This window comes from Erinaceus europaeus, chromosome 5 (genome assembly GCF_950295315.1).
Source record: "Erinaceus europaeus chromosome 5, mEriEur2.1, whole genome shotgun sequence".
In the NCBI taxonomy this organism is placed as follows: Eukaryota; Metazoa; Chordata; class Mammalia; order Eulipotyphla; family Erinaceidae; genus Erinaceus; species Erinaceus europaeus.
In genome coordinates, this window is record NC_080166.1 from 87,111,325 (window position 1) to 87,137,994 (window position 26,670).

The following is a 26,670-nucleotide window of genomic DNA, read 5'->3' on the forward strand; positions in this document are numbered from 1 at the left end:
AAGAAGCTATCCAAGGAGCTGTGTCACTGGCACTAAACTCAAGGGCTTTTTGACATGCAAAGTGAGTTTCCCTTTAACAATCTCTCCAGTGTTGTGGTGTTTTCCCTGCCCAAATACAGACTTAAAAATTCTGCAGAGCCCTGCCCACTAGGGAAAGATAGAAACAGGCTGGGGAGATGGATCCACCTGCCAACATCCATGTCCAGCAGAGAAGAAATTACAGAAGCCAGGACTCCCACCTTCTGCACCCCATAACGAATTTTGGTTCATACTCCCAGAAGGGGAGAACTGTTAGGGGAAGATGACCAGAGGGCTCTGAACTCCAACTCCATCAGGACCCAGAAAGAGAAAAGGAAAAAGGGAGAGAGGGACATTTGGATGTAGCAAAACCTACATTTGGATGTAGGTGTGACTTGGAAAAGAACAGAAGATGGGGCTGTAGGGGGAAAAAAAGAGCAACTATATACAAATGTAGATAGATAGTTGTAGAAATAATAGTCAACCCATATCTGCAGCCTTAAGAGAACTGTAGAACCCTGGTGGTGTGAACAGTGTGGAGGTGTACCTGTTATCTTGTCATTTTGTTAATCAATATTAAATCACTAATTAAAAAATAAACTAAATTCTGCTGGGTTACTCCTTTCCTCTGGGGATACGTTGTCTTTTTTTTTTTCCTTTCAGAATCTTCTCTTTGTACCTTGTGGCATCCCAGGCTGTCCTCCCAAAGGGATTTATCTCCTTCTCACTCTGTTGCCCTTTAACTCAGCAAGTTTCCAATGTAATCATCATGGGACCATTCTAGCAGATGAGAACTTCTACAAGCCAGAAGTAAAACACGCTCTCATTGTGGTTTAAGAGAAACTAACTCCTTCTGCACTGTACAACCTTCCCTCTTGTGCCACCAGCCGATGACTGATTGAATTTTCAGGCACATAAGTCAAATGCCAAGGCAAAACAAAGATGCACCAAGCATAAGCGTACTGACTTAGGAGGAGACCTGTGACTGAATAATGACTTACTCATCATTGATAGATGCTCTGTGTCGGTCTCCCTTAGGAAGACAGAAATAAGCGATGCCCCAAGGTGCAGTGATCATGCCTGTGTTGTGTGGTCGTTGTGTCTTACACAAAGCAAGCAAGCTTTCAGTGAGTGTTCTTGATGGGGTCCTGGCAGTGGCACATGGGTTAAGTGCACATACTGTGAAGCACAAGGACCTGCGCAAGGATCCTGGTTCAAGCCCCAGGCTCCCAACCTGCAGAGGTGTCATTTCACAAGTGGTCATGCACATGGCCAAACAGTTATCCTATGTCACTGGCCCTAAACTCACGGACTTTTAAATTTTTTTTATATTTATTTTCCCTTTTGTTGCCCTTGTTTTTTATTGTTGTTGTAGTTATTGTTGTTATTGATATCGTCATTGTTAGATAGGACAGAGAGAAATGGAGAGAGAGGGGAAGACAGAGAGGGGGAGAGAAAGATAGACACCTGCAGACCTGTTTCACTGCTTGTGAAGCAACTCCCCTACAGGTGGGGAGCAGGGGCTCGAACCAGGATCCTTATTCCGACCCTTGTGCTTTGTGCCACGGGTGCTTAACCCGCTGCACTACCACCCGACTCCCACTCACAGACTTTTTAACATGCTAAGTGAGTTTCCTTTTTATTTTATTTTATTTATTTATTTTCCCTTTTGCTGCCCTTGTTGTTTTTTTATTGTTGTTGTTAATTGATGTCTTTGTTGGATAGGACAGAGAGAAATGGAGAGAGAAGGGGAAGACAGAGAGGGAGAGAGAAAGATAGACACCCGCAGACCTGCTTCAATGCCTGTGAAGTGACTCCCCTGTAGGTGGGGGACTGGGGGCTCGAACTGGGATCCTTACACCGGTCCTTGCACTTTGCGCCACATGCGCTTAACCCGCTATGCTACTGCCCGACTCCCCCCTTTTAACAATCTCTCCAGTGCTGTGGTGTTCCCCTTGCCCAAACAAAGAAAAACAGATCTACTAACTTTTTCCAAAATGGAGACCCTCAAAATCTTCATCTGCAATATCCTTGCCTTTAGGTTCAGGATTAGTCAACAATTTGTTCTGCTTTATATCTTAACTCATTTTCAGCCACCAGGTTCCAGATGCTACCATTATGCCAATCTGACTTCCCTGCAGACAACCCCACCATGTGTCCTGAGTCCCCTCCTCACCAGAGCCCTGCCCCACTAGGGAAAGAGAGAAACAGACTGGGGGTATGGATCCACCTGCCAATGCCCATGTCAGTGGAGAAGCAATTACAGAAGCCAGACCTCCCACCTTCTGCACCCCATAATGACCCTGGGTCCATACTCCCAGAGGGTTAAAGAATGGGAAAGCTATCAAGAAAGGGAGTTGGATATGGAGCTATAGGGGTGGGCATTGTGTGGAAATATACCCCTCTTATCCTATGGTCTTGTCAGTATTTCCATTTTATAAATAAAAAAAACAAAATTAAATTAAATTAAATACTGCAGAGCCCCCCTCTGGCAATATGGACCAAAGACCTCTATGAGGTGCAGAAAGTGGGAGTTCTGGCTTCTGTAATTGCTTCTCCACTGGACATGGATGTTGGCAGGTGGATACACCGCCCCCCACCCTGTTTCTACCTTTCCCTAGTGGGGCAGGGCTCTGGGGAGGTGAGGTTCTAGGACACAATGGTGTCATCTGCCCAGGGATGTCAGCTTGGTGACTCAACGGTGGTAAGATACAAAAACAAATTGTTCAAAAACTGAGGTTCTTGGTAGGATCTGCACTCATTCATCAAGAAACTTTTTTTCACCTCCAGGGTTATCACTGGAACTCAGTGCCAGCACCACAGATCCACTATAATTGTGACCATTTTTTCAGATTTTTTAGGATAGGATGCAGAAATTGAGAGAGAGGGAGACAGAGAGGGAAAGAGACAGAGACAATGATTATTAAATCACTAAGAAAAAAATTTAAAAAGGATCTTCCTAGACTGAATTTCTGAGAGCTCCATATTCACCCATCAAGACCTTGCCTTTGTAAAAAAAAAAAAAAAGATTAGTGATTTAATAATGATTTACAAAATCATAAGATAACAGGGATATAATTCTGCACCATTCCCACCGCCAGAGTTCTGAATCCCCACTCCCTCCATTGGAAGCTACAGCAGTTCTCCCAAGGCTGCAGATATGGGTCAACTATTATTTCTACAACTGTCTGTCTATATTTTTATATTTTTTCCCATGGTTCCATCTTCTTTTCCTTTCCAAGTGACACCTATACCTGTTACTACTTCAAAATGTCCCTCCCTTTTTCCTCTTCTTTCTCTGGGTCCTGATGGAGTTGGAGTTCAGAGCCCTCTGGTCACCTTTCCTTAACATTTTTCCCCCTCTGGGAGGATGGACACAAATTCTTTATGGGGTGTAGAAGGTGGGAGTTCTGGCTTCTGTAATTGCTTCTCTGCTGGACATGGGTGTTGGCAGGTGGATCCACATCCCCAGCCTAAAATGACACCTTTTGCAACGGACCTGTATTTATTTTCCTTTTGTAAAGTTTTTTTCATTTTATTTTGTTTTGTTTTGTTTAGCAGAGAGGGCTCAGCTCCTCTCTGGACACATCAGCCAATTAACCTGCCATGATTACATTCTTCGAATGCAGTGAGTGTCTGTGCTGTAGTCATATATCTCCAGGCAGCTTGAAGCAAGTAAGCACACACCTCAGAGCATGGAGGCAGGTAGCACATCCCAGGTAGGAAGTAGGGGTGGGAATGGAGCAGGAGGAAAAGCAGAGCCGGGCTGAAGGCAGACAACACCTTGGAATAATCAGTCCCCAAGCCACAGTCCAAGAAGAGCCAGGAAATTCCACGAGGGATCTCTTAATTGACATGCCAAAGAAGTATCAGTGAGAGAGAGAGAGAGATGTTACCTCATTGTTTTTCTGTTGGCTTTTTTCCTTTTTTTTTTAGTTTCTTTTTTAAAATTTTTTATTCAATTCTAAGAATTGAGGGATGAGGAGAGATAGAGAGGGAAAGACAGCGTACCAGGTGGTGGAGCAATTGGTTAAGCGCACATAGTGCTAAGCACAAGGACCCATGCAAGGATCCAGGTTGGAACCCAAACTCCCTACCTTCACAAGCTGTGAAGCAGGTCTGAAGGTGTCTATGTTTCTCTCTCCCTCTCAATTTCTCTCTGTCCTATTCAATTTTTAAAAAATGTAAAAAAAAAAGGTTGCCAGGAGCAGCAGATTCATAGTGCGGGCACTGAGCCCCAGCAATAACCCTGGAGGGAAAAAAATTAGAGAGAAAGAGAAGCAAAGAGACAGAAATACACCTGCAACCCTGCTTCACCACCTGTGAAGCATCCCCCAGGGAAGCTTGAACCCAGGTCCTTGCACACTATAGAACCACTGGGCTTGGTGCTGGCACTAAGAATTTATATTCCCAGTGGCCATTTTCACCTCTACTTTCTTTTCCTTTCTTTTTTCATTAGATAGGATAAATAAATGGGGGGGGGGGCGTTGTCAGCCAGTAGTGCACTGGGTTAAGGACACAAAGAGCAAGAATTGGCTCAAGGATCCTGGTTTTAACCCCTGGTCCCCACCTGCAAGGGGTCACTTCATAAGTGGTGAAGCATGTCTGTCTCTTTCCTCACTATCTCCCCCTCCCCTCTCAATTTCTCTCTGTTCTATCAAAGAAAGAAAGAAAGAAAGAAAGAAAGAAAGAAAGAAAGAAAGAAAGAGAGGAAGGAAGGGAAAGAAAAATGGCTGCCAGGAGCAGTAGATTCATAGTGTAGGCACTGAGCCCCAGTAATAACCCTGGAGGCAAAAAAGAGGGGGGATTCTTATTATTATTATTGGATAGTTGGATAGAGATAGAGAAACTGATAGTGGAGGGGGAGATAAAGAGGGAGAGAGACAGAAAGACACTAGCAGTCCTGCTTCACCACTCACAATGTTTTCCCCCTGCAGGTGGAGACCAGGGGCTTGATCCTGGATCTTTGTGCACTGTGATGTATGTGCTTAACCAGGTGCGCCACTGCCTGGCCCCAAGAACAATTCCAAGGGATTCATCTGAACCCACACTAGAACTCAGGACTCCCCAGGACCACCAAAAGCTAGAGCTGAATAGTGCCCTGTCCTGCGGAACCTTCAACGTGGGTTAACCTAGGAGAGGGAGTGAGGACAAGGACAAGAGGGAGAGGACAAGAGACGCGAGAGAAATGAGACAAGTCAAGATTCTGATCAAGTCTGTTTATTAGCACCAAAGGTGCTGTTTTTAAGGCCAGGGCAAGGGGGGAGTTAGCAGTTGGGGACTGTTGATTGACATGGCATGTTGTCATGGTGATCAGCCATTATCTGGAAGGTGCTGGGTGATTCATGGGGAAGTGGAGTTGGGAGACAGAAACTTATCTTTTAAGCAAGGTCTTCTGTGAACAAAGACTCTATGGCCATGCCAATAGCAACCTTGAGGGCACATGTGGCTCCCCACAAAATAGGGCTCTGGTTTCAGTCCTGAGCTCTCTCTGGATCTCGCTCATTCAAATAAACACATTAAAAATAGACAGAAAGAAAGAAAGAAAGAAAGAAAGAAAGAAAGAAAGAAAGAAAGAGAAAGAAAGAAAGAAAAAAAAGGAAGGAAGGAAGGAAGGAAGGAAGGAAGGAAGGAAGGAAGGAAGGAAAGAAGACAGGCTCTGTGGGGACAGTGGTCAGTATGGTCTAGTGGCAGGGTCAGAAGAGAACTCGGAGACCACGACTCCTTTATGGGTGGCTGGAGGGTTCCCTAGAATATGCCTCTCACAGCGGGGAGCTGAGCCACCATCTAAATCCCAGAGCAGTTACTGAAGGGTAGTGAGTCACATGGCCTTGTCACATGGCTCCCCCAGACTAGGCCTTCCTGCCCTTTATGTAAAAGCCTATGTCCCTCAGCACACAGAGTCTAGGCTGGTTTCAAACGAAAGGAGCCCCCAGAAACCCAGGGTGGCAAGTGCACAGAGCCCTGGAAAGAAGGGTCAGCACAGTGTTTTTCCTGGTTATTAGAACTAGACCTATTGACTCTGCTTTTATGCATTGTGCTTCCTCTCTCCTTCCTCTCTCTCCCTCTCCCCCTCTCTCCTCTATCCTCCCCTTCTCTCCTATCTTTCTCTCCCTCTCTTTCCCCCTCCTCCTCTCTCTTCCTCTCTCCTCTATCTTCCTCCTCTCTCCTCTCACTATCTTCCCCCTCCCCTCTTTCTCCTTCTCTATTCCCCCCTCCCCTTCTCTCTGCCTCTCTCCTCTCACTATCTTCCTCTTCTCTCCCCTCTCTCTCCCCCTTCTCTCTCTTCCCCTCTCGCTCCTCTCTCCCCATCCCTCTTTCTCACTTTTCCTCCTCTCTCTCTTCCTTCTCTCTCCTTTTTCTCCTCTCTTTTCTCTCTCTTCCCTCTCTCTCCTCTTACTCCTCTCTTTTCTCTCTCTCCCTCCTCTCTCTCTCTGTCTCTCTCTCTCTCTTCTCTTTCTCTACTGTCTCTCCCCCTCTCTCCTCTCTCTCTCTGGCACATTCTACTGTGAACCTTTTTCCTCAGTCTCCTCTCAAGATAACTAAAAAGAAATGCAAAATAACTGAAAGTTAAGTTCCAAATTTAGTTTTGGACCTTTGCAAGACAGACAATGAGTGGTGTGGCCAGAGACAGCTTACTGAGGAGAACTCCTTGGATCTGGGAGCAGAGAAGTGTTCTGGGAAGGCAGGTGGGGGGTTCGGATGTGGCCTCCCCTTGATTTGAAGTGAAGGAAGGCATGCAAAGACCACCTTATTGCCCAGCTAGTCCCTACTGGGAGCCTATTTTCTGCCCTTGTGCTTTCTCCCTGGGTCTAGCTGAACTCTGGCATGGTGAAAGCCCTTTAGGCAGCTCTGAAACCAGCAAAGCCTTTGTCAAGTGCACTCAGAAAACACAGGACCAGGCATGGGGAGGGCTGCTTTCTCTTCTCTAGGGCACTTCATCCCTGGACAGATGCCCTCACCAATATGTCCTGGGACCTCCCCTCCCCAGAGCCCTGACCCACTAGGGAAAGATAGAAACAGGCTGGGGGTGTGGATCCACCTGTCAACACCCATGTCCAGCTTGTGAAGTGACTCCCCTGCAGATGGGGAGCAGGGGCTTGAACTGTAGCACCCCTCCACCAACCATGAAGCACGCCCCCTCACCTGCTGGTGGTCCTGAGTGGCAACTGGGGCTCAGCCCTAGGTCGTCACACCTGTGAACCTGGAGCCTTAGTTACCTGCTGGCCCTCAAAACAGCAACTGTTGTCACTGTGATCAAAGGCTTTCAAGGCTTGGCGACAGCTGGCTCACCTTCAGCTCCCTGCACGGTCTCCCAGTCAACACTGCAAGCAAACCCCGTCTGCTGGGTTTTAAACATCTGTTAATGCTGTGGAAGAGTGTTTAATCTCCCATTTTTACTCTACCTCACTCTATGCTCACAATAGTTCTCCACAGTCAGACTAGAGCAAAGAGGGAAAGGGAGGAGAAGGGAGGAGGAGGGCAGAGGGAAGGGGGAAAGGGGAAGGAAGAGGAAAAGGAGGGTAAAAGAAGGGGAGGGGAGGAGGAGGGAGAGGGACCAGGAACACCACCTCACCTGCCCTAGAACCCACAAACCAGAGGTTGTCTGTTGAGCCCTTCCTCCCCAACTTCTCCTGGGGAAAACAGCAACCTGAAGCACCTGCTGGCCTGGACCCCCAGCCATCCCCAAGCCCCAGGCCCGGCCCCTCAAGAATTTTCAACTTCCAGGTTTGAGGTCTACAGGGTGATAAACCCTTGCCTCTCACAGCTATTGAGATATTGTTTTAAAGCTTTTTTTTTTTTTTTTGCTTGTTTGTTTTACTGTCAGCTTAATTTTCCCAGCCAGCCCTAGAGTCAGTCTCACATCTGACCCCATTATACAGAGTCAAGGACTGAATCCAGCTTTTTTTTTTAACCCCCTTCAGGGTTATCGCTGGGACTCGGTGCAGGCACTATAAATCCACTGCTCCTGGAGGCCATTTTTTCCATTTTATTGAACAGGACAGAGAGAAATTGAGAGAGGAGGAGAGAAAGATAGATACCTGCAGCCCTGCTCCACCACTTGCAAAGCTTCCCCCCTGTAGGTGGAGAGCTGGGGGCTCCAACCCGGATCCTTGAGCAGGTCCTTGTGCTTCATACTATGTACGTTTAACCAGATGTGGCACCACACGCCCCCCTCCCATCCTTTTTTTAAATATATACAATAGGACAAAGAAATTGAGAGCAAGTAGAAAGGGAGAGAGACATCTGCAACACTGTCACCCCCTGCAGGTGGGGGCCAGGGGCTTGACCTGGGTGCTTGTGCAGGATAACATGTGTGCTCATCTGGGTGCACCACTGCCTGGTCCCAAACCTGACGTCCTAACCTTCTTGCCAGTAAAGTTCAAGGCCCTGTGAGCAAAACATCACAACAAGCTCTCTCCTCCCAGACAGTGTCTGCAAAAAGGAGGCGGTCAGGCCCCTGAGCCTGGTGGACAGCTGGCTTTACTCCCCTCCACCTTCACTCAGAGGCTGACTCTGGATGCCATCACTTTCTCTGCACCAGGCGAAACGCCAAATCTACCCTCTCCTTGTTTCAGCTCAAGCCAAGTTCTCTGTGACCCTGCACATGTGTGTGAGGCATGGGAGATCCCCACAGACAATGAGTTCTCTCTGTGTGCAGAAGCTGCCCACTGACATCGACCCGTCTGCCTGCTGGGCAACAGTTCTCCGCAGATGAAGGTCACAGCAGCCGTGGGATAAAGGGTGTTCTGTGCGGTGTGTGGCGTTGCCAAGGACAAGACTGTGAGGAAGGAAGAAAGACACAGCCACACCATAGGCTGGATCTGTGTCCTTATGCCTCAGGGACATAAATCAGGGGAAATGTCAGGACAAAGAAACTGAGAGCAAGTAGAAAGGGAGAGAGACATCTGCAATACTGTGTCACCCCCTGCAGGTGGGGGCCAGGGGCTTGACCTGGGTGCTTGTGCAGGATAACATGTGTGCTCATCTGGGTGCACCACGGCCTGGTCCCAAACCTGACATCCTAACCTTCTTCCCAGTGAAGTTCAAGGCCCTGTGAGCAAAGCATCACAACAAGCTCTCTCCTCCCAGACAGTTTATTTGGATCAGGATCCAAACACATATGAGAGAGTATAAGAAAAACTTTATTTCAATAGTGGAAGATGTGTGTGTGGGGGGAGATAATCTCTAAGCTGGAAGGATTTCCATCTCATGGAAACAGAAGAAAGTAAAGTGTCAGGAAGGAAAATAGCAATTGCATTATGGGGACCAGGTTGAGTGCACATATCACAGTGTGCAAGGACTCAGGTTCAAGCCCCCGGTCCTTCAGGGGGAAAGTTTCAGGAGTGGTGAAACAAGGCTGCAGGTGTCTGTATGTCTCTCTCTCCCCTTCTTTCTCAATTTCTCTCTGTCTCTGTCCAATAAAAAATAATTTAAATAAATAAATAATAAAAAGGTAATAAAAAAGAAGCTGACACATTTGGTAGGAAATCATGAGTAAAGGGGCCAGATGGTGGTATGTTTAGCAGACGGCACATAACAGTGCTCAAAGACCCAGATTCAAGCCTCTGGTCCCCATCTGCAGAGGGGAAGGCTTCACAAATGGTGAAGCAGGACTGCAGCTCTCTCTCTCTCCTCTCTCTCTCTTTCTCCTTATCAACCCTTTCTCTTTCAATGTCTCTCTGTCTCTGTGAAAGAAATAAATCAGTAATAAATCACGAATGGTACTCCTGGTTGAGTGCACAAGGACCCAGGTTTGAGCCCCTGGTCCCTACCTGCAGGGGGAAGGCTTTGCAAGTGGTGAAGCAGGGCTGCAGGTGTGTCTCTGTCTCTCTCCCTCTCTATCTCCTCCTTCCCTCTTGGTTTCTGGATGTCTCTACCCAACAAATAAATATAAAGATAATAAGGAAGTAAGAAATCATGAGTCAGACCCAGCATGGATGTGAATTCTCTCACGGGTGAGAAAGAAAATGTGTCCAGTTCTGAGTCCTGTGAGTGCACTCTGCTGACCAGACTCCTCCTGTGCCAGCCCTCAGTGTGCCCTTCTCTCTGTCTGGGTCTTAGAGAGCTTGTGGGTCAGCAGGCTTGGACAAGGGGGTGAGGCCCATGGTGGAGCCACTCAGGAGATAGGAAGGTGCTGGGTCACAGTTCTCCCTTGGCTTCCCACAGGGCCCACAGCTGGGGCCCAGGAAGCCTATGCTCTGCAGCCAGTCCAACTCACCAGAGGACCCAGAGACCACTGGAGGTCTCAAAACACTTCCTTGACTCTGGCATCACCTTTACTTAGCTATTCCTCAGGCCAGGCATCTGAAATAATATCTCTAGTTGGAAAATAAGAAGCAGAAGGAGAAGAAGGAGAGGGAGAAGAGGGGGGAGGAGGAGGAGGAGGAGGAGGAGGAGGAGGAGGAGGAGGAGGAGGAGAGGAAGAGGGAGAAGGAGAAGAAGAAGAAGAAAGAGGAAGAAGAAGAAGAGGAAGAGGAAGAGGAAGGGGAAGGGGAAGGGGAAGGGGAAGGGGAAGGGGAAGGAGAAGGAGAAGGAGAAGGAGAAGGAGAAGGAGAAGGAGGGGAAGGGGAAGGAGAAGAAGAAGAAGAAGAAGAAGAAGAAGAAGAAGAAGAAGAAGAAGAAGAAAGAGGAAGAAGAAGAAGAAGAGGAAGAGGAAGGGGAAGGGGAAGGGGAAGGGGAAGGGGAGGGGAAGGAGAAGGAGAGAGAGAGGGAGAGGGAGAGGGAGGGGAAGGGGAAGGGGAGGGAGAGGGAGAGGGAGGGGGAGGGGGAGGGGAGGAGAGGGGGAGGGGAAGGGGAAGGAGAAGAAGAAGAAGAAGCCATAACTATGACAATAACGGAGAATTCTGTTTTTGCCTACAGGGTTATCACTGGGGCTCAGTACTGGCACTATGAATCTACTGCTTCTGGAGGTCATTTTCTCTATTTTATTTAACAGGACAGAGAGAAATTGAGAGAGGAGAGGAGATAGAGAGGAAGAGAGAAAAAGGGACACATGCAGAACTGCTTCACCACTTGTGAAGTCTCCCCCGACAGGTATGGAGCCGGGGTTCAAGCCTGGATCCTTGTGCAGGACCCTGTGCTTAGCGCTATGTGCGCTTAACCAGGTGCGGCACCGCCTGGCTCCCCCCTCCTCTGATTTCTCTTCCATTTCTTGTGCCAAAAGCCTTCCTCACACCCTTCATGGCACCCCATCCAATGCACTCCACATCAGGAGTACCTTCCCGGACAGCTAAAACCAACACCCCCCAGCCCTTCCAAATGGCCACAGGTGCCCTGACCTGTGTCCCCTGCTGCTTCTCCCACCTGTCCTCCTCCCCACCCCCAAGGTTCTCTCATAAGCAGTAACTCTCCTGAGCGCCAGGTGCACACCTACTGCAGTGTGTCTCTCTGCACCTTTCCTGTGGCCCTGCCCTTTTCCTGGCTAATGGCTCCAACTACTCACATCTGCTTCCTTCTGCTCCTGCCTCCATCAGACCCCAAGTCCAGGCCAGTGGGCCTCGCAAGCCCACTTCTCTCTGCATGGACATGGGAGGTCTTGCTGTGAATCATGTTTTGGTTTCTTTGTTTACTTGCTTGTTTTTGCCTCCAGGGTTATCACTAGGAATGCACTGCTCCTGGAGGCCATTTCTTCCATTCTATTGGACAGGACAGAGAGAATTTGAGAGAGGACGGGAGATCGAGAGGGAGAGAGAAAGAGACACCTGCAGACCTGCTTCACCACTTAAGAAGTTTTCCCCCTGCAGATGGAGAGCAGGGCTCAAACCTGGATCCTTGCTTGGGTCCTTGTGCTTAGTACTATATGCGGTAAATTGGCTCCTTGAATCATCTTTACGTAGCAACAGGCCTCTGGACCCCATATTCTCCTGCTGTTCCCTGTGATTCTGTGCCACACGGGCACAGGCTGTACCCCACCACACCCCCACCCGCCAGGCTCCTGTTGGTCACTGGGAACCAGCCCCCCACCCACTCCTCTGGTCACCAAGGGCCTGAGCATGTGCCCTATGCATGACCCCCAGCAGCTTCCGGCCTGGGAACCACCTCCTAGTGGAAAACTCCACTCAAGGATGTCTTCCCATGTGAAACCTCCCCTCGCCTTCCCGAAAGAGACACACACCAGCCCTGCCTCCCCCGCGCCCTGACCTCTGGGAAGACCTTTCACTACTTGCAAACATCCTTGTGCTGATTTGCTGTCCCTGCTAGACAAGAGCTACCTCGCGGAGTTTCCCAGGCAGAGAGCCTGGCTCATGGCGTGTCTGTCAGTTCCACAAGGGAGTCCGAGAGGATGAAGACGACGGTGATGGATCAGGCTCAGGCAGAAATTACTAACGTTATGGGCCCCTTGGAACTTACCTAAAATAGACTTCCTAGCTTCTTCCCATGCGAAGACCCCTAGTTCCATTTGCTCTATTCCTACCTTTGGGTTCCTGTTTATTGAATTATTTGCCCTGCTTTAAATTTTAATGCTTTTTAGCCACCAAGTTGCAGATGCTATCGTGATGCCATCCTGACCTCCCTGGGCAGACAGCCTCACCAATGTGTCCTGGAAGACCCCCTCTCCAGAGGCCTGCCCCACTAGGGAAAGACAGAAACAGGCTGGGAGTGTAGATCCACCTGCCAACACCCATGTCCAGCAAGAATTGATTACAGAAGCCAGAACTCCCACCTTCTGCTCCCCATAAAGAATTTTGGTCCATACTCCCAGAGGAGTAAAGACTAGGGAAGCTTCCCATGAAGGGTATGGGACACAAAACTATAGAACTGTGGTGGTGGGAACTGTGTGGAATTGTACTCCTGTTATTTTATAATCTTACGAATCATTATTAAATCTTTAATAATTTTTTTAAGAACAATGGTTTGGGGACATTCTGGCTGGGTGATGGTGCTAACTCTTTACACAGCATTCATCATTGCCATCATCATTTGACAGAGAGAGAGAGAGAGAGAGAGACCGACCAGAGTACCAAAGCTTCCTTCATTGCTGTTGGGAGCCAGGCTCGAACCTGGGTCACAAATGTGACATGAATAGAGAAATATTTTTAGATATAGTCCTGAGTCTAACAGGAAGTGTGAGTCAGAGCACTTGGTGCATTGGAATCTGTATCATTTAGTCTTTCCTGGAGTGTGGTAATCAAGTCGCTGTCCTGGGCCACCACCCTGGCCCATAGACCTCTCTGACATAGGAAATGCCAGCCCACGCCTTGGGGAAGAGCTTCAAGTTGGAGCCATTTATCTAGGAAAAGGATGCAGACCTGTGGGAAGTAGGACCAGGTGAGGGCTGCCAGTTAAGCGCACAAAGTACTAAGCACAAGGATCCGAGCAAGGATCTGAGTTTGGGTCCCCAGCTCCCCACCTGCAGGGAAGACACTTCATGAGTGGCGAAGCAGGTCTGCAGGTGTCTGTCTCTTTCCCTCTCTGTCTCCCCCTCCCCTCTCAATTTATTTCTGTCCAATAAAACGGAAAAAATGGTTGCCAGGAGCAGTGGATTTGTAGCGCTGGCACAGAGCCCCAGTGATAACCATGGAGACAAAAAAAAAAAAAAAAGTAGGACAAGGTGACAGTTCCTAAAAAGGCAGACAGGGAAATCCAGGACCAGCAAGACAAAACGGTGAGACACAGGAGGAAACTTCAGCTTGCAAAAGGCTGTTCCACAGCCAAAGATGCTGCAGAAAGAACAGGAAGGAAGCCCACATGGTAAACACCATGCTGGTTTCCTCCTGGATGGAAGAGAATCAGCTGATCTAAGAGCTCACGTGGGGCCAGTTATCTTTTTTAAATATTTTTATTTATTATTGGATAGAGACAGAGATCAATTGAGAGGGGAAGGGAGACAGTGAGACAGGCGCCTGCAGCCCTGCTTCAGCACTCATGAAGCTATCCCCCTGCAAGTGGGGACTGGGGGCTTGAACCTGGGTCCTTGTGTGCGGGGTTTTCTCACATTCTTGGGCCACCATGCCCTCCCCACACATTCAGCTGGTGGCTCCAGTGTCCCAGGGGAGGAAGGACACAGTGCAATGCTGAGCAGTGGCATTGGGCCGCTTCTGGGTGAAAGGGCAGATTCAGGGCTCTGATGACAGAAGACGGTCTAGGGCATCCCTTTCCCACACTCCAGGGACAGCACAGAGATGTCAGCCAGGCAGCATGGCTCACTCCAGCCCTACACCATGTCCCCACCCCACAGACCCCAAGAGACTAGGAGAACCAGGAGTACCTTGCCTCGTAGACCAGAGACAAAGAACCTTCCAGAGAGAGAACCCCATAGGGGGCTGGGGAGACAACATCATGGTTCTGCAAAAAAGATTTCCTTGCCTTTGACGCTGAGGTCCCAGGTTCAATCCCCAACACCACCAGAAGCCATAGCTGAGCAACACTGTAACAGCTCCCCCCCACTTTTTCCCTCCCTCCCTCCCTCCAGGGTTACCACTGGGGTTTGGTGCCAGCACCACAAATCCCGGCGGCCATTTTTTCCATTTTATTGGATAGGACAGAGAGAAATTGAGAGAAGGGGAGATAGAGAGGGAGAGAGAAAGAGAGACACCTGCAGACCTGCTTCACTTATGATGTGTCCCCCCTGCAGGTAGGGAGCTGGGGGTTCCACCTGGATCCTTGCATGGATCCTTGTGCTTAGTACAATGTGCACTTAATCAGGTGAGCCACTGCCCAGCCCCCCCGATTGCTTTCTCTCTGTGTGTATCTTTCTCTATATCTCTCTCACTCATTAAAATAAAATATTTAAAAAGAACCCCAATATTTCTGGGACAGTCCCTGAGACTCAGCTCCAAACCCAGAAAGGATCTGAGTGCCCTGGATCAACCAAGATGGAGTTTCTCATGATGGGAACATCTTAAATCAAACAGTATGTCCATTAATAAAATAACAAAAATAAAAAACAAAATTAAATGTCTTTCCCTCCTGAGTTTGCCCACTGAGACCCCTGACTGTTGCACCCTGAAGGTGGAGGCAGAAGACAGAGATGGAAAGAGCAAACACCAAGCAACAGAGACAGCAGAGGTAGAATCATACCTCAGGGGGGAAAAATCAGTGAGGGGCTGAGTAAGCTGTAGTCTGTATACACAATGGAATAGTACTCAGCTATGAAAAATGGTGAATTCACCTTCTTCCTCTCATGCTGGATAGAGCTTGAAGGAATCACATGAAGGGGGATCAGCCAGAAAGAGAAGGATAAATATGGAATGATCTCACTCATAGGCAGAAGTTGAAAGATAAGAACAAAAGGGAAAACACAAAGCAGAACGTGGACTGGAGTTGGTGTATTGCACCAAAGAGACTCTGGGGTGGGGGGAGGGTTCAGGTCCTGGAACAAGATGGCAGAGGAGGACTTAGTGGGGGTTGAATTGTTATGCAGAAAACTGAGAAATGTTACACATGTACCAATGACTGTATTTTACTGTCAACTGTAAACCATTAATCCCCTCAATAAAGAAAAAAAACCCTCAAATTCGCATCATTAATCCCAGGATACATAAAGTCAACAAGTCCTGGGATACCAGGTGACCCCAAGTAATAATACTGTGTTGCATGCTGACCAGTTGCTATGACAGTAAAACTGAGACAATCTTAGGATGACCATCACAATTTAAAAAAGTGAAGGAGCTATGATGGTTGATGTCACTGCAGTAATTACTTTACATGTACTATTTCACACAGCATCAGGGAGTCATGCTTCCCACCGGGAGCCAACAGCATGTCAGTTCTCAGTGACATCTCAGCAGAAAATAAAGTCCTATAGAAATACACAAGCATAGGGGAGTCGGGCTGTAGCGCAGCGGGTTAAGCGCAGGTGGCGCAAAGCACAAGGACCGGCATAAGGATCCCAGTTCGAACCCCGGCTCCCCATCTGCAGGGGAGCCGCTTCACAGGCGGTGAAGCAGGTCTGCAGGTGTCTATCTTTCTCTCCCCCTCTCTGTCTTACCCTCCTCTCTCCGTTTCTCTCTGTCCTATCCAACAACGACGACAACAACAATAATAACTACAACAATAAAAAAACAAGGGCAACAAAAGGGAATAAATAAATAAAATTTAAAAAATATTTTTAAAAAAATTAAAAAAAAAAGACACAAGCACAAGGTCCACCCAAGTCAGTTAGGGGTAGTGCCAGCAGATAAGGAACAGAGAACACACACCTGTGGGGGCTGATGGGTGCCTGTGCTTCCACTGCTCCCACAATGCTTAACATAAGGATGCACTGGTGGCCCATAGGTCCCTTACAGACTCTCACCCCTTTTCTGGCACCCCTGAATTCCTAAAGTCTCATCAGTGACCAAGTGCCCTGGGTGTCCCCCTCATCCATCCCACCATCCTCTTCAGTTCTAAGAGCTGGAGACGCTAGGGTCTCAGGAGGCTGGGCCTCCACGCTGGTGTCACCCTTTCTACAGACCCTGCTTCACTAAGGTTCATGTCGCACGCCAGCATCCCTCTCCCCATTTCATGATGCTGTGAGAGTGCACCCTGGGCCCTCTGTCATGCAGGGATCTGGCTGCAAAGCCAGAGAGTGGCACCTTCAGTCTCTTGGCCACTCTGTGACCGTGCCCACACTCTGAGTGGGAAGTGACGCTAGAGTTGGGGTGGAGCCTTCGGGGACTTTTATACACACACACAGTGGCCGGAAGCTCAAGCACTGGAATTCTCCAGTCCTGCACACCCATAACGAATCCACCAGAACAGACAATGAAGCCACAGACGGCTGAGCCCGGGTGCTCTGTACTCGCCATGTTCTCCCAGGAGGCCCTGCGGTGAGGGGAATTCCCACTTGGGCCCAGCCTCCTCCCAGTGCCCAACTGGCCCCCGACGCTCTGTGGACAGGGGCTGGCTCGCAGACCTGGTTGAGGCCTAGGACAGCAAGCCCCTCCACTCTTTTCCGTGCACTTGAGCCTGGAGGAGAATCCACGTCCCACTGACTAGGAAGGTGCTGTGAGTTTTGAGTGACTTGGTTAAGAGAACCGGGATACAGAGAAAGTGAATGATAAGGGGGGGCTCCTGCTTTTCCAGAGACCACTCAGGGGCACTTTGTCCCTATGTTCTCTTGATGTGATCAAGTTGTCAAGGCCAGGAGGGGGAGATAGCATAGTGGTGACGTAAATAGACTCTCCTCACACATGAGAACAAAGGTTCCAGGTTCATGTGCCAGCACCACCATTAAAAGTCAGCCAGAACAGTGGTCTTGTTTAAAAATAGAACAGAAGAAAAAGAAAATGGTGGGGCTGGGTGATGGCACACCTGGTGAAGTGCACACATTACAGTGCTCAAAGACCCTGGTTCAAGTCCCTGGTCCCCACCTGCAAGGGGAAGCTTCACGAGTGGTGAAGCAGGGCTGCAGGTATCTCTGTCTCTCTCCTTCTCTGCCTCCTTCCTCCCTCTCAGTTTCTCTCTGTCTCTATCCAATAATAAATAAATAAAATATATAAAAAGAAAACAGCCAGGCCACACCTCAGCAGGTCATGTGGACTGCAGCAAGTGCCCAGGCGTGGGTCACCGAGAGCCCCTCTGGTCAGCACTAGTGCCTGTCCCCCACATGCAGCCAGCAGACAGGCCTGGAGACAGCCGCTCAGCTGCTGGCACCAAACACCTTACCCAATATGGAGCTCAGGCGAGCTATGTAACGGGGAGGCTGAGACTTGCCTCGGATTGATGGGCTGAAGAGGCCAAGGTGAATAGGCCAAAAGCTGCAGCCAGGAGGCCATGGGAGAGCAGTTGTATGGCAGCTCCGGGGTCTTTGGGTGGGGGTGGGGGGACAACCCAGTGTCATAAATCAGAGAAAGGGGCCTGCCACCACGAAACGCACTTCCCGGGAATCACACTAGAATCTGCAGTGTCTGTGCAGGAACGGGGGGCAGAGAGGGTTCTGAAGGTGCCTCAACTTTGCCAGCAGCAAACATGCCCTTGGCCCCCAAGCACACTCCTATCCTGCTGTGCAGGGACAGAAGCTGGTCCCCACCTAGGCAGCAGAGCTTCTTCACCAAGCAAAGGTTTGCTCCAAGTGGGGGAGGGTGGGCACCATCTCTCTTGCAAAGGCCAACTAACCTAAAAGCTGCTGTTGCAAGAAATCCTTTCTCAAGCAGTGATGCCTTAGACCAGCAGGGCAAAGTCAGCCAATGGGACAGAGGCACTGGAAATAAACATCAACAAGCATAAAATGACAAGGACTCCCTCCTGCAAACACCACTCTCTCCCCAACTGTGTGCACACACTCACAGGACCCTCTCCCCTCCAAGTACTCAACGCACATATCCTTTGCTCTCTCTTGGCCACAGGACCAACAAGAACATTCTTTGTGCAAATCTCTCCGAGGAGGCCAGCGGATAAGAACAGACCATAAATCAGCCCTCAGGAGCTGTGCTTGGAAATGCTTTTTTGCACCCGTCCAATGCACGTCTCACTTTGTTCCCAACGTGCCAATGCGAATCAGTGGGATCCAAACTCAGTACTCTACCGAGTGATGTAATATATATATATATATATATATATATATATATATATGAGATGAGATGGCAAAACTTACCAGGTTGGAATTGGTGGCGTTGGAGTCGTCTTCTGGGAAGGGAATATAGATCGCTAAGGCCACACAATTGGCAAAAATAGTCAGTAAAATAATTATTTCAAATGGTCTGAGGAAAGGAGTTAAGGAAGTACAAAATGACCCCCGGGGACCGCGTGAGTGAAACACACATATATCCCCTGCCCCCTGCTCCAAAGTAAAAAAGCGCATCAAAGATTCCTAAGAATCTTGTTTAAACAAGACATTCCCCAGTCCCCCGTGGTCTGAAAAGAAGCAGATGCCTGCTGAAGTGCTTCGAGTGGGGCCCGGCCAGAATTTCTCCTAATATGTCAAAAGCAGTGGAGGCCAGTCGCGTGCCAGAGTAAACAGAAATTTCTAAACCCTCATCCCTCCCTTTTCTTTTCCCCCTTCTTGTATTTATTTAGATTGTGTGGGCCTTGGCTGGCCCTCCCCTGTGCCTTGGGCTGTCTGTAGGAGCAGAGGCTGCCTGGGGGGGGGGGGGCTGCTGCCCCTTCTCCCCCTTTCTTAGGTACACTGCTGCTGGGGGTGGGAGGCAGAGAACAAGGACCAGCTGGGGTGGGAGGGAGGACAGGACTGAAGGCAGAACATGGACCTGCAAAATGGAAGCTGTCACACCAAACTTTGCCAGCCAGAGCATCTCTTGGAAGTTTCTAAAAATCAAGGATCACCTGAAATCTCTGTTGATATGGGGGTTGGGGATACACAGTAGCCTGCCTTCTCCGGTCCTCCTGGCTGGCTTGGGTATGTGCCAGGGTCCAGGGCAGGGGAGTGGGGAGTGTCTGGCCCATGGACTGTATAAGGCCCACAGAATCATTCAGTCTGACTCTGCCCAGGTCACCAGGCTGGACGCAGGATTCAATAGTCTGATTTTTTTTCCTCCAGGATTATCATTGGGGTTCTGTGCCAGCACTACAAACATCACTGCTCCTGGCAGCCATTTTTCCATTTTATTGTATAAGACAGAAAGAAATAGAGAAGGGAAGGAAAAAGAGAGACGGAGAGAAAGATAGACATCTGCAGGCCTGCTTCACTGCTTGTCAAGCGATCCCCCTGCAGGTAGGGAGCCGGGGGCTTGAACCTTGATTTAGTGTGGTTCCCTATGCTTCCTTCATACTGTGTGCACTTAACCGGGTGCACCACAGCCCAGGCCCCCTGAACTTTTTTTTATAGTGATACTTAATGTTTGTTTTTTCCCAGAGCCCTGCTCAGTTCTGGCTTATGATGGTGCTGGGGATTGAACCTGAGACTTTGGGGCCTCAGGCATGAAAATCACTTGGCATCACCTCTGTGCTGTCTCCCCAGCCCAGTGTTCCTTTGTCCGTTGATAATTTTATATGCCCCACAGAAGTTATTACAGATATCCAAATAGGGGCTGGGTGGGGGTGCACCTGGTTAAGCACACACACTACAGTGCACAAGGACCCAGGTTCAAGCCCCTGGTCTCCACCTGCAGGGGGAAAGCTTCACAAATGGTGAATCATGGCTGCAGGTGTCTCTCTGTCTCTTCCCTCTCTATCTCCCCACTCATCTCGATTTCTGGATGTCTCTACCCAATAAATAAATAAAGATAATTTAAAAAAATAGGGGGCTGAGTGGTGGAGCACCTGGTTGAGCACACATGCTATAGTGCACAAGAACCCAGGTCCCCACCTGCATGGGGGAAAGATCTGCGTGTGGTGAAGCATTGCTTCAGGGGTCTATCTCCCCCTTCCCTCTCTATCTCTGTCTCTATCCCAAAAATAAATAAAGATAGTTTTTTAAAAAACTTACAAAAGGCGGGATGGGTTGTGGTGCACCCAGTTAAGTGGACATAGTACAAAGCACAAGGACCTACACAAGGAACCCAGTTTGAGCCCCCCACCCCCCACCTGCAGGGGCAGGCTTCATAAGTGGTGAAGCAGGTCTGCAAGTGTCTGTCTTTCTCTCTGCCTCTCTATCTCCCCCTCTGCTCTAAATTTCCCTGTCCTATCCAATAAAATGGGAAAAATTGACTGCCAGGAGCAGTGGATTCGCAGTGCCAGCACCAAGCCCAGTGATAACTCTGGAGGCAAAGTGTGTGTGTTTCCAAACAGCCCTTGGCAGAAAAACAGGGGGGAGTCCCCTCCCCTACTCTGAGGGAGGAGGGTCAGGTCCTGGCTCCCTCCCCAACACCACCCTCAAAAAGATTCCTGAAACTGGTTTCTTGATAGTAATGTCAGTGCCAGGGACACTCTCAAGAGACAAAGGAACCAAGGTTCTAACCCTTTTAATCTGTACCCACAGCTGAGCCCACAAGGGCAAGGTGTGCCCAAGTGATGCTCTTCTGGTCCTGCCCCCTCCCTGCCAGGGAGGGTACTGTTCCCCTCACAAGCACTGCTGGAGCCCAGGCTAGAACCCCTGCCCCAGGCCCGGGGCCCAGTCATCCTAACCTCTGGAATATGTATTCTCAGCCATAAGCCAGCTGCACCTCTTGTCTCTTTGGGGGCTGTCTGCCCAAGAGAGAGGGGATGTGGGGAGATGGAGATGATGGCTTGGAGGCAAAGAAGGTGATGCATAGTGGCCGGCCCTTGGCCACTGGTTAGCTCAGTGGGACAGAACGACAGAGCTTCACACTCAAGTTCCTTTATGTCAGCATTGCTTCTGACATAAAAAGGAACATGGCTGGGGCCAGGCAGTGTGAACTGGGTAAAGCACAGGCCCAGTCCCCACCTGCAGGGGGAAGCTTCGAGACTTCCACTCCCCACCTGCACTGGTGGAGCAAGACTGCAGGTGTCTTTCTGCCTCTCTCCCTCTCTACCTCCCCCTTCCCTCTCAATCTCTCTCTGTCTCTACCAATAAAACATGGGTATGGGTATGGGAGGGGCTTGTGGGAGGGGGCAGGTGGTGTTGCACCTGGCTGAACACATGTTACAGTGCACAAGGGCCCAGGCTCAAGCCCCCGGTCCCCACCTGTAGCGGGAAAAGCTTTATGAGTGGTGAAGCAGGGCTGCAGGTATCTCTTTGTCTCTGCCCTCTCTATCCCCTCCTCTCTCAATTTCTTTCTCTCTCTCTCTCTCTCTCTCTCTCTCTCTCTCTCTTTCCTCCAGGGTTATCACTCTCGGGCTCAGTGCTGGACAAATCCACTGCTCCTGGTAGTCATTTTTTCCATTCTTGGATAGGACAGAAAGAAACTGAGAGAGGAGGGGGAGACAGAGGGAGCGAGACAACTGCAAACCTGCTTCACTGCTTGTGAAGCGTCCCCCCCACAGGTGGGGAGCTGGGGGCTCGAACCCAAATCCTTGCTCTGGGCCTTGTGCTTCGCACTATGTGCACTTAACTGGGTGAGCCACTGCAAGGTCCCCTCAATTTCTCTATCCCTTTTCAATAAAAAAATGGGCACAACCAATGGCATTAACCAAGCCCCAGAAAAATAACCTATTGGTAAATAAGTAAATAAATAAGAGAACAAAGCACCTGGGAAACTTGCTATACAAGCAAATCCCTGGGTCTAATTCCCAGAGATGTTTTTTCTTTTGAAAAAAACAAATTATAGTTTTAGATAATGATTTTTAAAAAAAAACATTTTATTTATTTAGTATTGGATAGAGAGATATATATTTAGAAGAGAGAGGAAGATAGAGAGGGAAAGAAACAGGGGCCAGCAGTGGTGCACCTGGTTAAGTGCACACATTGCAGTGCACAAGGACCCAGGTTCAAGCTCTGGGTCCCCACCTACTGGGGGAAAGCTTCACACAAGTGTTGAGCAGGGCTACAGGTGTCTTTGTTTCACTCCCTCTCTATCCCCTCTTCCTTCTCAATTTCTCTCTGTCACTATCTAATAACAAATATATAAATATTTAAAAATGAAAAGGAGAAATATGACAGAAGACCTAGTGGGGGTTGTACTGTTATATGGAAAACTGAAAAATGTTGTGCATGTACAAACTATTGTATTTACCATCGAATGTAAAACATTAATTCCCCAATAAAGAAAAATTAAAAAAAATTAAAAAGAGAGAGAGGGAAAGAGACAGAGAAACACCTGTAGCCCTGCTTCACCACACATGAAGCTTTCCCCCTTACAGGTAGGAGGAACCAAGGGCTTGAACCCGGGTCCTTGTATGTGATTAACCAGATGTGCCACCGCCTGGCCCCTAGATATTGATCTCTTCACTTGGTAAGAGAAAGAGAGAGACCACAGCTCCTCCTTTCTGGCCACAAGCCACAGCAGTGATGGAACCTGGGGCCATGGGTTTGCGAAGTATTTGCCCTGCTGCAAACCCACGTCTCGGCTACACCCTGGAGGGGCAGCTGCAGGCTGGGTGCCCCACACAAAGGATACTTCCATTCAACAATGCTGATGCAGGCCCTGCGGATGGGGTTCTTGAGGGTGAGGCAGAGCAGGGCGCGTGGCGGGCGCGTGGCGGTCGTGCTGCCCTGCTTCTTGGGCTTCCCGTACTGCTGCCGCTTGCGCTGTGTGGAGCTGACCGTGGAGATGGTGGCATTGCCGGCGCTGCCCATCAGCTTGGCCTGCCGGGCTGCATCGATGGCCGCCTGCCAGGACAGGGCAGCCCCCGGCGTGGGGATGTGCTCGGGGGCCAGCCCTGCAGCCGCGTTGGCATTCATGTTGGCGTGAGCGGGGCGGGGGCTCCCATAGTTGGAACCTGCAGGGAAGAGGAGCAGAGGTGAGCAGCAGGAAGCAGGAGCCAGAAAAGTGAACTTGGGGAGACAGCACGGCAGTGACGCAGAGACCCAGGTTCAGACACAATGCCACCAGAGTTTAGCAGAGCACAGAAAACAAAAACAAACAAACAAAAAGGGAACAACAACAACAAAACACCAGAAAACTTTGGCCTGGGGAGACAGCTTAATGGTTATGCAAAGAGTCTCATTCCTGAGGCTCCAAAAGTCCCAGGTTCAATTTGCTGAATCACAATAAGCCAGAGCTGAGCACCGCACCAGGAATATATATATAGTTGTTGTCATTGTCCCTGGCCTTCCACCAGGGGCTATGTATATGTCTAGATCTAGATATACATACTCTGAACTCCAGCTTCTATTTTTTTTTTTTTGCCTCCAGAGTTATCGCTGGGGCTTGCTGCCTGCACTACAAATCCACTGCTCCTAGAGGCCATCTTTTCTATTTTATTGGACAGGACAGAGAGAAACTGAGAGAGGAGGGGGAGGTAGAAAGGGAGAGAGAAAGAGAGGGAATTGGGCAGTAGTACACTGGGTTAAGTGCATACAATATGAAGCATAAGGACCCATGCAAGGATCCAGGTTCAAGCCCCAGGTTCCCCACCTGCAGGGGGGGGTCATTTCACAAGGCGTGAAACAGGGTCTACAGGTGTCTATCTCCCCTTCTCTTTTAATTTTTCTCTGTCCTATCTTAAAAAAATGAAAATAAAATAAAACAAAGTAAAATAAAAAATGGCCTCCAGTAGCAGGGAATTCATAGTGCAGGCTCCGAGCCCTAGCAATAACACTGGGGGCAAGAGAGAGAGAGAGAAGAGCGAGACACCTGCAAACCTGCATCACCACTCATGAAGAGTCCCCCCTGCAGGCGAGAAGCCAGGCCCTAAGGACCCAGACTCTGCTCACACCAGGCCCTCAGCACCAGCCCCTCCCCCCAGGGGCCACAGTCTCCAAAGGCAAACCTGCCCACCCCCTCTGAGCTGTCCCAGGAGGCATGGACGCACCCCAGGGAAGATGGGACAAGTCTACACATGCCTCTGTGTCCCCTGGGAGGGGACTCTGGGCACCTGGAAGTCTGTGATGGAGGCTTCTTTTCTTTTCTTTTTTTAAAATATTTTATTTATTAATGAGAAATATAGGAGGAGAGAGAAGGAACCAGACATCACTCTGGCACATGTGCTGCCAGGGATCGAACTCAGGACCTCATGTTTGAGAGTCCAAAGCTTTCTCACTGTGCCACCTCCTGAACCACACTCTATGTTTTCTTTCTTTATTATCGTTATTTATCTTTTATTATCTTTACTTATTTACTGGATACAGACAGCCAGAAATTGAGAGGAGGGGTGAGACAGAGAGGGAGAGAGACAGAGAGAGAGAGAGAGAGAGAGAGAGAGAGAGAGAGAGACCTGCAGCCTTGCTTCATCACTCCTGAAGCTTTTCCCCTGCAGGTGGGAAACAGGGGCTTGAACCCAGGTCCTTGTTCACTGGAATGTGTGCACTCAACCAGGTGTGCCAACAGCTGGCCCCTTAGCTTTATTATTAGATAAAGACAGCCAGAAATTGAGAGGGAAAGGGGAGATAGAGAGAGACAAGACACATGACGGGGGCTTGAACCCTGGCTTTTGCACATTGTAACATGTGCACTCAACCAGGTGCACCACCACCCGTTTAGAGGCAAAGAAGAGAGAGATTGGGTGAAAGAGACAACAGCACTGAAGCTTCCTTGAGCTACTTCACCAGCCCAGAGACGGAGGCTTCTGAGAGCAAAACAGTTGGACCCTACAGAGACGAGAGGACCTGTTGGAGACCCCCCTCTCGCTGACTTCTGAGCTACCCCACACCACAGGGACCTTCTCACTGCTCTGAACCCCTCCCAGGGCCCTGGGCTTCAAGAGAGCCAGCCATCTGGACAAGGTGCAGGAAAGGGAGCCCTTGGGGACAGAAGGGAAGGCAGCTGCTTCCCCAGGTAGCCCTCGGGGAAAACAACCTTCAGTTCCAGGGGTTCCAGCAGCTGGGAGCAGTGCTTCAGTGCTGGGACAGGACTCAGAGCACTGCCACAGCAGAGAAGGACACACAGGTGACATTCAGGTAGCAAGGAGCCAGGCCTTTCCTTCCCCAGCGAGCCTCCACCCTCTGGGAAGAGCCCTGCTCCCTCCAGACCTGAGGTCTGGGAGTCCCTGGGGGTGCCCCCTGCAGCAGGGGCTTGGCCCAGGATGCCGCTGCTTGGGCTCAAGCTCAGGGCAGAGAGGAAGGGCGGGCAGAGCTAGGGCCCCGCTGGCTATTGTCAGCGCGCGCGCGCACACACACACACACACACACACACACACACACACACACACCCAAAGGCAAGGAGAGTAATTTTCAAATTACCAAGCTGATTCAAAGAGCTGGCTGCTGGCTGCCAGCTGAAAAGAAGCCATGACTTAGGGGTGCTCTGGCCCCCACCTTGCTGGACTGTTTCCACAAAGCCGCTCAGCCCTGAAGGAGCCCCACAGCCACGGCGCTCAGCGGGGGGGGGGGGGGGGGGGGGGGGGCTGCAGTCAGCAGTCAGCCCTGCTTCCTCAGAAAATGACCCCCAGGGGCCAGGCAGTGGTGCACCTGGTTGAGCGCTCACGTCACAGTGCACAAGGACCCAGGTTCAAGCCCTGCCGTGGCTCATGTGGATGTCCTCAAAGCCAGAGGGGCTACTTCGTGCCCATTAGGACGGAAGGGAGCACCCAGCCATCAGGAAGGGACAGGTGTCACTCCTCTACTTGTGTCACTCTCTTGCCTGTCCCCACAGAGACCCCAAGCAAACAGAGAGCAACGATTTAGCAGGAGGACTCAGGAAAGATACAGCGCGGGGGTGGGGGGGGGGGGAGCAGTTAGCAGAAAGGACAGACAGCCTACTAGGCAAGCCTAGGGCCTGGCAGGTGGTTCACCCAGCAGAGCATACATCACTGTGCACGAGGACCTGGGTTCAAGTCCCAGACTACCTGCAAGGGGGAAGCTTCATGAGCACTACAGTGTCTTGCCTCCTTTCTCTCTCTCTCTCTCTCTCTCTCTCTCTCTCTCTCCCTCTCTCTCTCTGCCATCCTTTATCTAAAAGGAAAATAAAAAGGGTCATTGGTACAAGGTGGAGTCCTCATGCAGGCACTAAACCCCAGTGATACCCCTGGTGGCAAAATAAATAAATAAAAGGGAATGATATATAAATTCCAAACTGGGGACAGTACTACATGCAAGTGAAGCCCTGGGTTCCATCTCCAGCACCACCTTGAGGGGCAGGTAGAGACCACAGCACTGAAGTTCCCTGCCACGTAGTAGGAGGGCAGGTTTGAACCTGAGTCACAGACACAGCGAGGCAGCGCTGCCTGAGGGAGCTATTTCAGTGGTCTTCTTTGCATGGTTGCTTGTTTGCCTTCTAAGATAGATACAGAGATGGCAGAGAAGGAGAGAGAGAGAGAGAGAGAGAGAGAGAG

General features: G+C 49.8%; 1 protein-coding gene across 22 annotated transcripts in view; it reads right to left on the minus strand.

Moving 5' to 3' along the window:
* CACNA1C (calcium voltage-gated channel subunit alpha1 C) overlaps window positions 1-26,670 on the minus strand; it is a 506,000-nt gene that overhangs the window by 421,075 nt on the left and 58,255 nt on the right. For all 22 annotated transcript variants that reach the window (XM_060191492.1, XM_060191476.1, XM_060191473.1 and 19 more), the window contains exons 2-3: window positions 22,857-23,178; window positions 18,539-18,644 (exon numbers count right to left, since the gene is read on the minus strand). In XM_060191492.1, the coding sequence (XP_060047475.1) occupies window positions 18,539-18,644; window positions 22,857-23,178 (428 nt within the window). The remainder of the gene's footprint in view (window positions 1-18,538; window positions 18,645-22,856; window positions 23,179-26,670) is intronic.